Source organism: Propithecus coquereli, unplaced genomic scaffold (genome assembly GCF_000956105.1).
Source record: "Propithecus coquereli isolate 6110/MARCELLA unplaced genomic scaffold, Pcoq_1.0 Scaffold396, whole genome shotgun sequence".
NCBI classification, from domain to species: domain Eukaryota; kingdom Metazoa; phylum Chordata; class Mammalia; order Primates; family Indriidae; genus Propithecus; species Propithecus coquereli.
This window is the reverse complement of record NW_012149685.1, coordinates 1,048,888-1,062,200: the sequence shown is the minus strand read 5'-3', so window position 1 is coordinate 1,062,200 and position 13,313 is coordinate 1,048,888. Positions and strand designations below refer to the sequence as shown.

Genomic DNA, 13,313 nt, shown 5'->3' with positions numbered 1-13,313 from the left:
AGTCAGCCCACCTTCTTGACCCAGATAAAGTGGGCAATAATCTTTCTCTTCAGTACTCTGCGAATTAGGTGTCAGTCTTTAAAGTCTCTTCCTAGACAATCCGTAGCAGCCAGAAAAGATGATTTTGACCTTGGAGACTTTAGTATTCCAAATCTTGGAATACAATCAAGTGTGTTTTGTTTTTAGTAAACTCTGAGTTTACAATACATCCCAGAGTGGCATTTGAATGCTATGTGCTGAGATTGGAGAACTAAAGGGAAGATTCTTTCTCTCCTGTAAGGAGGAAACAAAAAAACCTATAGTTTATGTTTCACAAAAGAATGATTCCAAGATAAGAAATTCATTTTTAAAGAGGGAATTCATTCGATGTGTTTAGAGAATAAAAGTCTAAATATGGGAGTAGCCTCATCAGTATGTTTTTTAACATGTTGCTGCTTATGAGAGCTTAAGGAGAAGTGTGTGAGAAGAAAGTGTCTATGTGTGCCTTTATGTGAGGGAGTATATGAGTGTACGTGTGGTGGGGAGTGTGTGTTCATGACAGGAGGAGGGGCTGGGAATAGATAAGGCAAGTTGGGAAACCCCTTCTCTTTATGCGCATCCCCAGGGCCCCCCAAGTGAGAAGAATGGGACCTGAAAGCAGGCACAAGGGTTGCTGCCCTGACTGATGTGAACCGGGACCCCACAAGCAGAGATTTTTCTCCTTGGCAGCCAACAACCTGCAGCAGGGAAGGCGGGCGGGGGAGGAAACCCCGAGGAGGCGCTCCGGGCCGCCTCTTTGCTGAGATAGCAGGAGCAGCAGCCTGCGGAGCCACGAGCGCAGCGTCACCGAGCTGGTGCGGGTGCAGGGGAGCGCAGGCCGGGAGCTGCTTCTGCCGCGCGGGCGGCCGCGCTGCAGGACGACGCGCCGAGCTGCCCGAGCGCCCTGGGCTGGTCTGCGAGCAGCAGGAGCCCGCGGCCGTGAGCTGCCCGGCGCGGTGCCTCGTGCCACCTGCCTTGCGCACCGCGGGCGGCAAGAAAAACCCAGAGAGCTCGGCTTGTCGTCCTGTTCTCCAAAAGCAGCCTGTGGTGACGGAGCCAGAAGGCTAGCATTTCCATTCTCCGCCGGACTGGGATTTTTCTTCTCACAATTTGGGAGAGCCCTAGTAGAGGTCAGAGGGGCAGGCGAGGATCTCATAAGGGGACGGAGGACTGTGAACATGGTCACCCCCTCCTATCATTGGAAAATCTCCTTGACATTTTTCACACTTTGAAGCAACTGCAGCTGGTGTCGTCGGAAAAGGGGGTGGGGAAAAAGAGAGGGGGCGGGGAGAGCGGGGAGACACAGCCAAGAGCCATGAGCAGCGCCTCTTCGACTGCCAATCTTGGCACCTGTGCGCCGAGCCACTGCACCGAGGAAGACCCCACTCCGGGCGAACCCCAGGCTTGAAGCCACGGACATCCAGCCCCCGGCAGCAGGTTCTCGTCGGCGGAACCTGCAGCCTCCCACTCGGACCACCGCCACCGCCGCCGCCTGCATCCAAGGGAGCGCTCTGCCCCTCCGAACCGCCCTCTGCGCTCCGGCCCCTGGGGATCCTTGCCCCGCAGAGGCGCGGCTGCGGGCAGGGGGTGTTAACGGAGTTAGGTGCACGATTCGCCTTTCCTGCTCATCTCTTCTCCGCCCAGGATTTATTGTCTGTGGAGCCTTCTGGGGGCGGGGAGGGAGCTGCGCCTCCGCCACCGCCGCCGCTGCTGCTGCTGCGGTCGCTAGCGCGGCGCGCAGGGCAGGCGGAGGCTGGGGAGTGGACGCGCTCGTGCCTCCCCCGCCGGCGCTTCGGGCTTCCCCTCGGCCGCTTCCCGCGGGAACCTCTCCGGCCGTCCACCTGAAGGGCACCGACATCATGGTCTAACGTGGCACCTGCCTGGATTCCCCTCTTCCTCCTGTTCTTCCTACCTCCTAGTCCTTCCCTCCTCCTCCTCCAAGGACCCTCGCGCCCACTCCACTGCGGACCCCTGAACACTTTAAGGAATAACCCTTGGCAGCTGCACGGCTCACGATCTCCAAAACCCCATGGGCAGTTTCTCCCGCCGGCGATGTGAGTAGGGCACTCTTGCTCCGGGCGGAAAGGGCTGTTGGGGGCCTCGCCGCCTGCGACCGTGGGCACGCGAGGTGTGGGACCCGAGCGGCCGGCCGGGGGCGGGGGCAGGAGGGTTGGAGGCTTCGGCGCTCGCTGGGAGCTGCTCTTGCAGTGGCCCACGGAGGTGGCGATGTGGTAGGTTGCGGGGCATTTGGGTGCTAGTTGGGCGGGTGCTTGGGCGCACCGAGTGGCCGGGGCTGATGAGAGACCCTAAAGGGTTACATACTGCGAAAAGGAAAGGTAGAGAGCGAGTGTTGGGCGCTGGAGCTGGGACCATTGGTCCGGCTGAGATTAGGTTTAGTTCCTCTTATTATCTTGGGTATCTCCTGTCAGCTTTTTCCCGGAGATGTCTTGGGGATGAAGCGCTTGTTTGATCGTGACACACACACACACACACACACACACACACACACACACACACACACTTGTGGCAGGTCGCACTTGTCTCTTTATCTTGGAAGGTGTTGCATTACTGTCTCGATGTCTATTTAAAAAAAAATTCAATAAAAAGATTTTTATATCATTGGGGATTGAAGGGATAGGGTGGGGTTTGGGGGGATGGAGGGGACGAAGGAGCGTGAGAGACTGGAGGACGGAAAGAAGTGGGGGAGCGGTGGAGTGAAAGCTTTCCCCGGGAGTCAGGGAGAACGATGCCGCCCTCCCCCTAACCCACACAACTCCTGCCAGCACATCTCCTTTGTGTGGCACGAGAAGCTGGTGAACCTGCACTATTCCCAGTCCAGCGCTGGGCCCCCCTCAGCATCTCGCGTCCTCTTCTCCGAGTCATTAAGGATGCAGGACGTGTTTCGGATCCTACGTGGAAAGAGGGAGGGAAGCACATTAGCGTTAGGGTAATGATGGCACCTTGGCTTACAGAAATTAGATTGGTTACCAGAGGTCTCTAGTCTTAACTGTTTGCAGAGTCAAGAACCGGGGCGAGGGAGGGAGGGGTGTGCAGATTGCCTTTTAAAATAGTGTGACTTCATAATAACGGAGATGGTTGCAAAATTGCCTCATTACACTTCTCGGCCATCAGAGCCGAATAAAGGACCCGCCTCCGCCCTCTCCTCCCATTCCTCCCTCTCTTTCTCTTCTCCACCAAGTCACAAAGCAAGCAGGTTGGGGGAGAGCGCGCAGCGCGAGGCGGAGAAGGGAAGGGGTCACTGTCACAACTCCCGGGAATTGCTTCAAAAAGCAACCTTCTGAGTCTCCCACGTTCCTTTCGAAGTTCTCCTTCAAAAGAAATTACAAAAAGCGGAGGGGTGGGGCTGGGAATCGGTGAGACACAGGGGTCCTCCGCCTGTTCTTTTCTGTTACTTTTCCACTACACTTTCGACCCATCGAATTTACCTGCATTGGTTAATGGGTCGGCAGGTAAATGTATGTGTACCTGTATGTGTTGAAATGTTGCACTCCTGGCGGATGAAAAGCAATTTTATGTGAGCATATTTTAACCTGGGTAAATTTCGAAGCACAATAGAGATTTTATAGCGTGGGCGAGAAGAGTGCATTCCAGCGAAAGCAGAACACGTGATCCCTCCAACCGGAGAGATACAGTATTAGGAACTCGATTTCCTTTGTTCCAGCCTGAGCCTATGAGATGCTCAGCATCCCGGTTGCTTAAGTCCTCTTACAAAAGGAAAAAAAAATAATAAAGTTGACCAGAGGAGGCAAGAATACAGGGAAAATAAGCACAGGTAGATGGATACCTGTGAAGGGCTTGAAACCTTCTCTTCTGCCATTTCTTTTTTACCGCCCACGCTCCACCCTGCCCTTGGCCCCAGCCAGCTCCCTATTTTAAAATGAGGCATTTCACCTGGGAGAGGAGGTGGAAAAGTTCTTCAGCCCCTGCACACGTGGGTTCTCCAGCTCCTCAGAACCTGCTGCGATTCGCAACAGATTATGCCACCTCCCCAGTCCAAGTGTCACGCCTCCATCCAGGAGTCGCTAAGCTAACTGTAAGGGAACCACCAGGAGACCTTTTTGCAAAAGACTTAGAGCAGTCAAGTCCCTGCTTCTTGGAAACCTTTGATCACGCAGGGTAAAGAATGAGTAGGAATGATTTTATTTTTCCTTAAGAGTCTTAGGACTAAAGTGTATGGGGGGGGGGTGTTTAGTGATTGCGTTTGAACTCCTGTGTTGTCTCAGGCCCGTGGAATGTCCTGAGGTCAGATTATTTATTAATTTAATGAAGATGGAGTTTATTCCCGACCCAACATTTAGAGTTATCTGACTTGGAGACTTCTTATTTCATTTTCATTTCAGATTTTATAAGCCATCTTAATGGGTTAAAGTTTTTAAAATGTGAGCTATTTTTGTGCAATGCTGCATTGCATCATATTGTACTTATATGTGGTGGTAAGGAAAGCAAAGTCAATTTCTATGACATATTATGAGGTGAGGGTTCTTTATATACTTTAAAAAAATTTTGTCCAAGAAAAGATGTGTACTTACCATGGCAACCCTTACGTTCTACATCACTTGTCCCTGCACATATGCAGCTTCAGAATTAGAAACAACTTCCTAAAGAAACAAATCTGGTCCAATTACAGTAGCCATGTTTAATTCAGAATTTTAGGGCAGCTTTAGGTGGACATTAAAATTTTATTAACTGAAATCTTATTCCACTTTAAGCTTTTAATTTTCTAATTCCTTTATAAAATACAGAACATAAGCTTAAAGTCTTTTATGTGTCTGTATTTTTGTTTAGTTTGGAGTTTTTAAATTATGAAGATATAAATTAATATTATACATTTTTTGCTTATGTAAGTCATTAACTATATTATCTAAACAGTGTTAACTCCCAGGGGTGTTTCTTATTTCACTACATGATACATGGCAATATTTGGTACAAAATCCTGGTCTTGTTAATCATGACTTAAAACGTCCACTTTTTAGAACAGCTGAAAACTAGATGTTAGATTTTAATGAATATATCAAAATTACACCCATTGAGAATATAATTTTATTTTCTGAATGACTGTGGCCTCAATATAAGAATGGATAACACATTCCATGATATTTGAACTTCATTCCATATGTAAATTAACAGAGTACACAAACAGTAACCAACTATTGATAAATTATCATCTGAATTATTTCTGGATTTGTATTACATTTTCTTTCTTCACATAAATTATTTCAAATTTTTTTGGAAAATTCTTTTTTCAAACATATATGCTATTTATTGAGCACAACACTTATAATAGCCACATCATTAATAAAGACATTTGGAGTATTTTCTTGTCTCCAATAACAATGACTGCTTTGCAGAGTATCATCCCCATTCTTTTGAAGAGTCACGTGAATTTGTAAGATGACTTTGGGGGAACTGTTAATCCAGATCTGTGACACAGAACAGGATTTAGTTTATGACAAGCCAACTAACCATTGAATATTTCCTACCCCAAGGAAATATACCTTTGGAGAGATTTGAGAATCTTCTGAGAACCCTGAAGTTTTCACCTTGAATCTGTTTAATCTATGGGCCACATTGGTCTTTGATAGAGTTTTCAGTGTTTCCATATTAAAAATGGAATTTTAATATTAAAATAGCAATTTAAACCTGTAGTGTAGCAATTATATTCTATTTTCAGGAAGCACAAAATCATAAAGGAAATTCATAGATACATTTCACATGTGTCTTAAAATACTAAATTGTGAATTTTCAATGAAAACTCAAAATTAAAAGTGGCACTATAAATCAACAATGTTTGGAACATGGTGGCCACAAATCAATAGTATTTTTTATTTGTGAAACTTGAAACCATGTTCTGTGAATAATATTTGGATCAATAGAAATATGGATGTTTTCATAGAAATAACTATAGGGAATTACCCTGAGATAATGAAAGAAAAGTAAGAAAACCTTTGGTACTTCCAGAAATAAAAGTAATCTCAGGTAATATAAATTAGTCTTTTTTAATGACATAAAAGGGGTAGTAATAATTGCTAATTTGGAAGTGTAGTACATATCAAATAAGACAAAATGGTACATGAAATGTGATTTGGACATTTTAGAAGAGTGCAGCAAAAACAGATTTTGGTACACATCTGTTTTTCTATAGTAATATATGTATGTGTGTGTATGTGTGTGTGTATGGTTGTGTAGAGTGGTGGCATAGTATATTTTTAAAACATGCCATTTAAATAGATCAAATATATCTATTTTCTGTCTCAGAATTAAGGAATATGCTCAGAAATCCATGAGCATCACTTGTCATCTTTTTTCCCCTACCATAGTATCTGAACTGTAATCCTATATAATAACAGCTACCAGTTCCTAAACACTTGCTATGAATCGGGTGCTTTACTTCAAAATAATCCTGTAAGGAGGATTATTCTTACCATTTTAAAGATTAGAAAATTGAGGTTCAAAGACAGCAAGTGACATGTCTGTGTCACATAGTTGGAAAGTGATGGGCCAAAAGTTAAACCCAGATTTTCTCCTGTGCCTTTTTCTCCATACAGTGCTCCCCATGGCATAAATTGAAGTTTATTAGTTTCAGCTGAAAGTCCATAGATCACAGAACTTTTTTCTGATGTGCAAAGAAAAGTTATGATTTTGAGCTTGATTTTTCAAAGTGATCTACATATTTTACAATAATATACTGTTATCACTTTTGTGACCATTTAATATTGATATGGAAGATATTATTGCATAATTAATTACTGACAGGAACATTTAATAACCTATTAGAAGCTGTCATATAAAAGTACATAACAGAAGTGTTCAATAATGGAAGTTTTGAGTCAATAGCTGTCATGTCTTTTCTGAAACTATGACTTACTTGATAAATAAGTCTCTGAAGATGTATCACATATGCTAATTAAATTATTAATCTTAATAGAAATATTATCATTCGTCATTTAAAGACACATGGAAAAATTGTTTAATAAATTTAATAACCGAAAAGATTTTCTTTGTACACTCATTTTCATTTCATTATTTAGTGCGTAAAATCTGTATGCAAAATATTATTTTACTTTATTACACATGAAAGAAATAGTAATTACCAGGGATGAAGTATTGAAATTTATACTAGCATTGACATGATCTGTTTAAATATTTTAACAATAGAGTAGTTGTGTACATAGTTTAAAGAATTAATTTATTGGCTTCTTAAAGATGTGGTTTCTTCAGTTGTGCCAGGGCATTTTTGCTCTACATGAAATTTAGTAAAGTTGAAAGCAAATTTAACACCAAGGGAGAGTTATACTATGCCTGAGGTAGTATCATAACAAATATGTTAAGTTAAAAACAAGGGAACGGTAGAACACATGTGTAAGAGTGTGTGTGTGTGTGTGTGTGTGTGTGTGTGTGTGTGGTCAGATGAGGGAGATAATTAAATTTTGTGGTATTCAAGAGGTAAAGTGGTATGAGAACGACTAAGAAGCTATTGGTTCTAATTACTGAAAAAGGTAGCTGACCTGAAAAAAACAAACATGCTGATAGCATAAATACTGTCACTATCATTATGAGCCTTTCATAGGTAAGAAGAGAAGATGGTACTGTGAAAAGCATAAAAACAGAGCTAACAGTAGACAATATGGGACAAATAGTTGGAAAAGAGCTGTTAGACTTAATTTACTAAGAAAAAATACAGGATTTTTATGCCATTATATTGAAAAAGATAAGGATACTTTCATATAGTGGCAAAATATTTTATTGATGCCTGGCTGCATTATCAAGTTATTTGACAATGGAAGGAAAAGCAAGAAATGAGCCTTATTGATACAGTGCCCAAGTATTATGAAGACATGTGTTGCACCTAAAAGGTGAGTAATGGACATAAAGCTAAAATACGCCAACAGAATTTAAAGGATTGTTGTGACACAGATGGTGTAAAAATTGCAAATAATTAGAATTCTTGAGTAGTAACTGCTTAAGTGTTCTGCATCAAGTGCATTCATCACCGAAGTTCTTACCACCAGTAGGCACCTTATGGAGTTATGTAGGATGGAGACCTACCTTGGATCACATATATTGAACACTCATATCACATTGAATATTTACTGTCCAGTGTTATTATGAGTCAGTGTAATTCAAGACATGAAAAAATTTTCCTCCCTATTTCAAGTGTGATTAATTTATTAAGACAATTATAAAAGCTGTTGTAATTAAATCAAATACCTAGTTAAACTTGGAGTGAGTGTTAAATATTAGTGATATCCTTAGGGTAATACTGTATTGTTGAACATGGGGCATACTGCACACATACACATACAGCTGTAATTGTTCTATTTCACAACACACGCACACACACATAGCTGGAAATCTTACTATTTTCTGAGTTTATAATACTTCAGAGTCAGAAAGGACTTTAAAGAGTCTCATTTTATAAAAAAAGGAAACCAAGGCCCTCTAAGTTTGCTTTCTTACTCAAGGTGACCCAGCTATTAATGGCAGAAATAGCAATAGAACCGAATCTATGGGCTCCTAATCTCTGCCAGTAACACCACACCCTTGGAACTATTGGAGTCTTTTATACCTGAGCAAAGTGAAAGAGGGAAGGGAAACTTAATCCAATAGATCCAATTAATGTAGCCAGCCAATATGATGACACCATCCAAAGACATTTCTGTTTCATTTAATTTTGGCCTGAATTTTGCCCTGAGTTTTTATTTGACTTACATGTTCTGGACAATTGCCTTATCTTTCCACTTTGATTTGACTGTCTGGACAGACTCTACTGCTATAAATTTAACATCTATTAAGTATTCTATTTTTAAAAAGATGTCTTTATTTAAGAAATATGGAATTAATTTCCATTAATCCTGAAGCATTCTAAATGTGGATACTACATCCTTTTTCAAATATTAAATTTAAAATGTTCTTTTAAATTATTGATTTTTTAGGATAATGCCAGATAAATAAATATTGGATGATAAAGAAATGTTCAATTCATTTTCAATAAATGAATTCTCTTCTAAATTTGCTAATTTGGTTAAGGGCCAAGCAATGAGTTTTCTTACCAAAATACAAGAATTATTTAAAGTGATATTAGGCCTTACTATAAAATGTTGCCTTAAATATTGATTAGGAAAGTATTCTAACTGGGATAATAAAATATGGTATAGTTGGAATTTGTAAAACAAATTGAGTTCTGTGAATTTTTTTGCATCACTAAGTTACATTTTTCTGTCATTGTTGTTGTTTTGAGACAGAGTCTCACTTTGTTGCCCAGATTAGAATGCCCTGGCATCAGCCTAACTCACAGCAACCTCAAACTCCTGGGCTCAAGTGACCCTCCTGCCACAGCCTCTTTAGTAGCTGGGACTACAGGCGTGCACCACCATGCCCAGCTAATCTTTTTTCTTTTTCTATTCTTAGTAGAGATTGGGTCTCCTTCTTGCTCAGGCTGGTCTCAAACTCTTGAGCTCAAGCGATCCTCCAGCCTTGGCCTCCCAGAGTGCTAGGATTACAGGCGTGAGCTAGTGCACCCAGCCACTAAGTTACATTTTGAAGGGTCTTTTCAAATAAGCTCCCTCTTCTAAATATCTGTTTACATATATGTTATGACTTAGTTCTTCTGTCACGGGACAAATTTGAAATTAATGATTCTCATTTATGTTTCTTTAGTGCTAAAATTCTCAGTCCACATTATCTACAAGCTTTGTTTACTGGGAAACTTAGGGCAAGATGTTTTTTAACTCACTGACAAAACATATTAGCAACAATTATAAAACATTTTTGAAATTATGTAAATCTCTTAAAATATGTGTTATACACATATATAGAAATATTTATAATAAAAAGTTTTGATTAAACAGATATACTTACACAGTCCCATCTACTAACCCTCTTAAAAAGACAAAATAAAACTAATTAGTACAGATATAATGTTTAAAATTGAAGAAACACCATCATGAGTAAATTAGTGCGTTACATATCAGCAAATTAGCTATGCTTTCATTTGTAGAATGGTTCTTATTCATGCCAGCTTTCATTGTACTCTTCTGAGACTTGTGGGTGCGATAGAACGGAACATATTTCTGCATCTGTGAATGTAATCCCACACACCATTTTGTATGACAATATCTGAATGTCCTAAGACTAAGTGTTAACAGTAAGACAAGACGTCAGCCTCTACCAGTCTAGGGTTTGAATTTTCCCCATAATAATACCTGATTTATCTTTTACAGTATCTAATTTTATACAATGAGATGTTATTTAAACATGTAATATAAGGAGAAAGGGTGTTTGATGTTTGTTTGCTTGCTTGCTTTTTCTGCCTTGTCATATCTAAGATTTGCTTCCTGCAGACAAAAAGCAAGCCACCAAAAGTTAAACACAGCAGACACCAAAGTGGGATATAAACGAAGGGGCCTGGGTGCAAAGACGATGTGCTTTTTTTGTACTGCGGTACAGGACAAAACTACTAGAACTGCTATGCATGTTTATTTTTCATATAAAAATCATGAAGTAAATAAGCTTTATTAAGAGTTAATATGTGGATTAACAGAATCACATTCTATATTGAAATGGGGTACATGCTCATTTATGAAAATATAGTGTATTGGAAAATCTAGGAACACCACAGGTAATTAAGAAAGCATTTACCTTAAAGTAAAATGTGCTGGTGAGTAAAAACATTAGAACAAGATTGGTATAAACAGTGTTTAAGTTCTGCCTTTCTTAAGTATAAATGTATGTATGTCAACCTCTTAGTACCAGGAACTCTCTATTTATACATCGTACCCTAAATATACTCCCTGACCCAGACCAAGGGCACTTGTCTTGTCTTCTGTAGCAACTGGCAAAGCATGTATCTTCTCTACCATTTGTTAATCAGTGTAAATTCTTCTCTGAAGACATGGTGTCATGGTGATTGCTAACAAATAATATGCTAGCCTCTCTGCAATCAGTCTTAGGGATGCAGTAGTCACTCCTTTTGTCCCTACATGTGACCAAGACAGCCCCAAACCTCAAGGTTATGTCTCTTCTTTGAATATGTAAAGTTCTCCATAATTTGTAGAAAGGGATATGTTCTTAATCTCCTTCCCCCTTTTCCTGGTAGAATGTTTTTGTATGATCATGTGTGAAAAATAGAAATGCAGAAAAGAGAAAGTTGTATTTGGGTTCTGGGAATATGGATACTTTCTTGTTTTAAATGTCACTTAATGGTATTAATATTATTGTTTAACAGTGGATGAAATGGCATATTTTTAGTATAGAAAATAGAAATTTATTGAGGGTCAGAGGTTATAGTCTGATGAACCTACATTATAAAAAGTAATATAATAGCTTCTAGTATTTCCATTAAAAAGGAAGGCAGCAAAAAGCCCTGGGATGCTACATGAGTTTTACACTCTCTCCTTCTGGATGTGAGTCAGTGAGAAATTTACCTTAAACTGAGTAAAGATCACTGTTAAGATGGTAAATTCTTTTTAGAGTGCTTAGCTAAATTAAAATATATTGAATGTGAATATAGTTTAATGAAACTCAGAACGTCTTGATTACATTCTTTACATATCTCTTTTTAAAAAATGATCAAAACTTTGAATTGTATGATTTGTGTAATCACCCAAAGTTCACTTTAAATTGGTCTTCTTAGAATGCTTCAATATATTGGCCATTCATTCCTAGAATTATTTTTTAAATAATTGTTTGTTTAAATGACTGTCTCCAAAACCAGCACATATATAGGGACTCATCTGATTTTTTTATCCCCAGCAAACTTGCTCACAGCCTAGTGCAGAAAAAATATGCATGTTGTGTGAATGAATGATTGAAAGAATGAATGGTTTCACCTATACTTCTGAATCCCTCTAAGTGACTCTTATAGTCATTAGTGCAGTTCTCATTTTCTTTTTCTCTCCCCTTTTGAAGAATATTATAGGACTGTAGTTCCCAGCCCCTACGTGAAGTTAGGCACAGCCATGCGACTTGCTTCGGTCAATGTAATAGGAGCAAAGAGTGAGGAGTACCTCTTCTGAGTAGAAGTGTTTACGACCCAGTGCACTATTTGCTCTTTCCCTGATGTAGCAATCAAGGAAGCTTATGTCATGATGGAGCCTCCATCAGCCTGGTACCTGAACGACTACACTAAATGTAGCCCTCCCTACACACATGCATTTGACATGTAATATGAGCAAGAAATATAGTACTATAAGAAATATAGATTTGGGGAGTCATTTCGTACTAGAGAATAAGCTAGTCTTCCCTGCCTCTTAAATTTATTGAATTTGAGAGACAAATTGAAGTTCTAGTGACAGTAGACTACTGAAATCTAATTCATGGTATCAAAACTTCAGAAATGTTACATGAACATGCCTCTAATTTAGATCCTAATATAAAAATATATATTTTATGACTGATTAAAGTTGTAATTTTTAACAAAGCTATTATTTAAAAGATAATATTTTACAGATAAAAAAATCAATTCATTTGGAAAATTTTTATAGGTTTTAAGCCCTTTTACTTTCTCGGTTTGTAATTTTGTGTGCAAGCATATTTTGATATACCAGAAATCTCCAAACTATGCTACTGTTCTTGTACAATTCAGTAATAGCTCCTCTGATTTTTAAACAAGTCAAAGAAACCAGGGTTATATATATTTTCTCATCCTATATGTTGTTGGGACAATCTTTATAATAAAAAAAAATCTACCATATCTCTAGGAATCTGCAACTTTTTCTCTGTTGAATAAATTTTACTCAAGTTCTTACATGCATTCATTCATTCTAAAAATTTATTGTGCTACTACTTTGTGCCATGACTTGTGCTAGGCATAGCTGAGTACAAATGTGGCCCCTGATTGTATAGGGATTACAGTCTAATGCAATAGATTTTAAACAAATAATCATTCTAGGGATATATAATTAAAATCTATGATAAAAGCTGAGAAGGAGAAAACCAAGCTACTGAGAGTAAATATGATAAGGACCTGAGGAGGAGAAGTAGCTTCTCTGATGAACTGTTATTTAAATAAGACCCCTAAGATGACAGGAGTTAGCCAGGCAATGAAGGGGGCAGAAGAATTCCAGGCAGGGCAAATGGCAAATGCAAAAACCCTAAATCAGGTGTATGGAAGGGCAATGTGATTGGAAAGAGGTTAGTGTGGCTGGATATCAAGAGCAGCGGGAGACTGGCATGACATGAATCAGATATGAGCCAGACATCTATTGACATATTGACCAGGTTAAGAATTTAAGATATTTATCTTACACTCTATGCGAAGTCATTAAGCATTTTTT

At 39.8% G+C, this 13,313-nt stretch overlaps 1 protein-coding gene across 1 annotated transcript in view; it reads left to right on the top strand.

Annotated features, from left to right (window-relative positions):
- The first annotated feature begins 1,705 nt into the window (after window positions 1-1,705).
- LRRC7 (leucine rich repeat containing 7) overlaps window positions 1,706-13,313 on the top strand; it is a 571,016-nt gene continuing 559,408 nt past the window's right edge. The window contains exon 1 of the mRNA XM_012652676.1: window positions 1,706-2,072. Coding sequence (XP_012508130.1) covers window positions 2,071-2,072 — 2 coding nt within the window. The 5' untranslated portion in view covers window positions 1,706-2,070. The remainder of the gene's footprint in view (window positions 2,073-13,313) is intronic.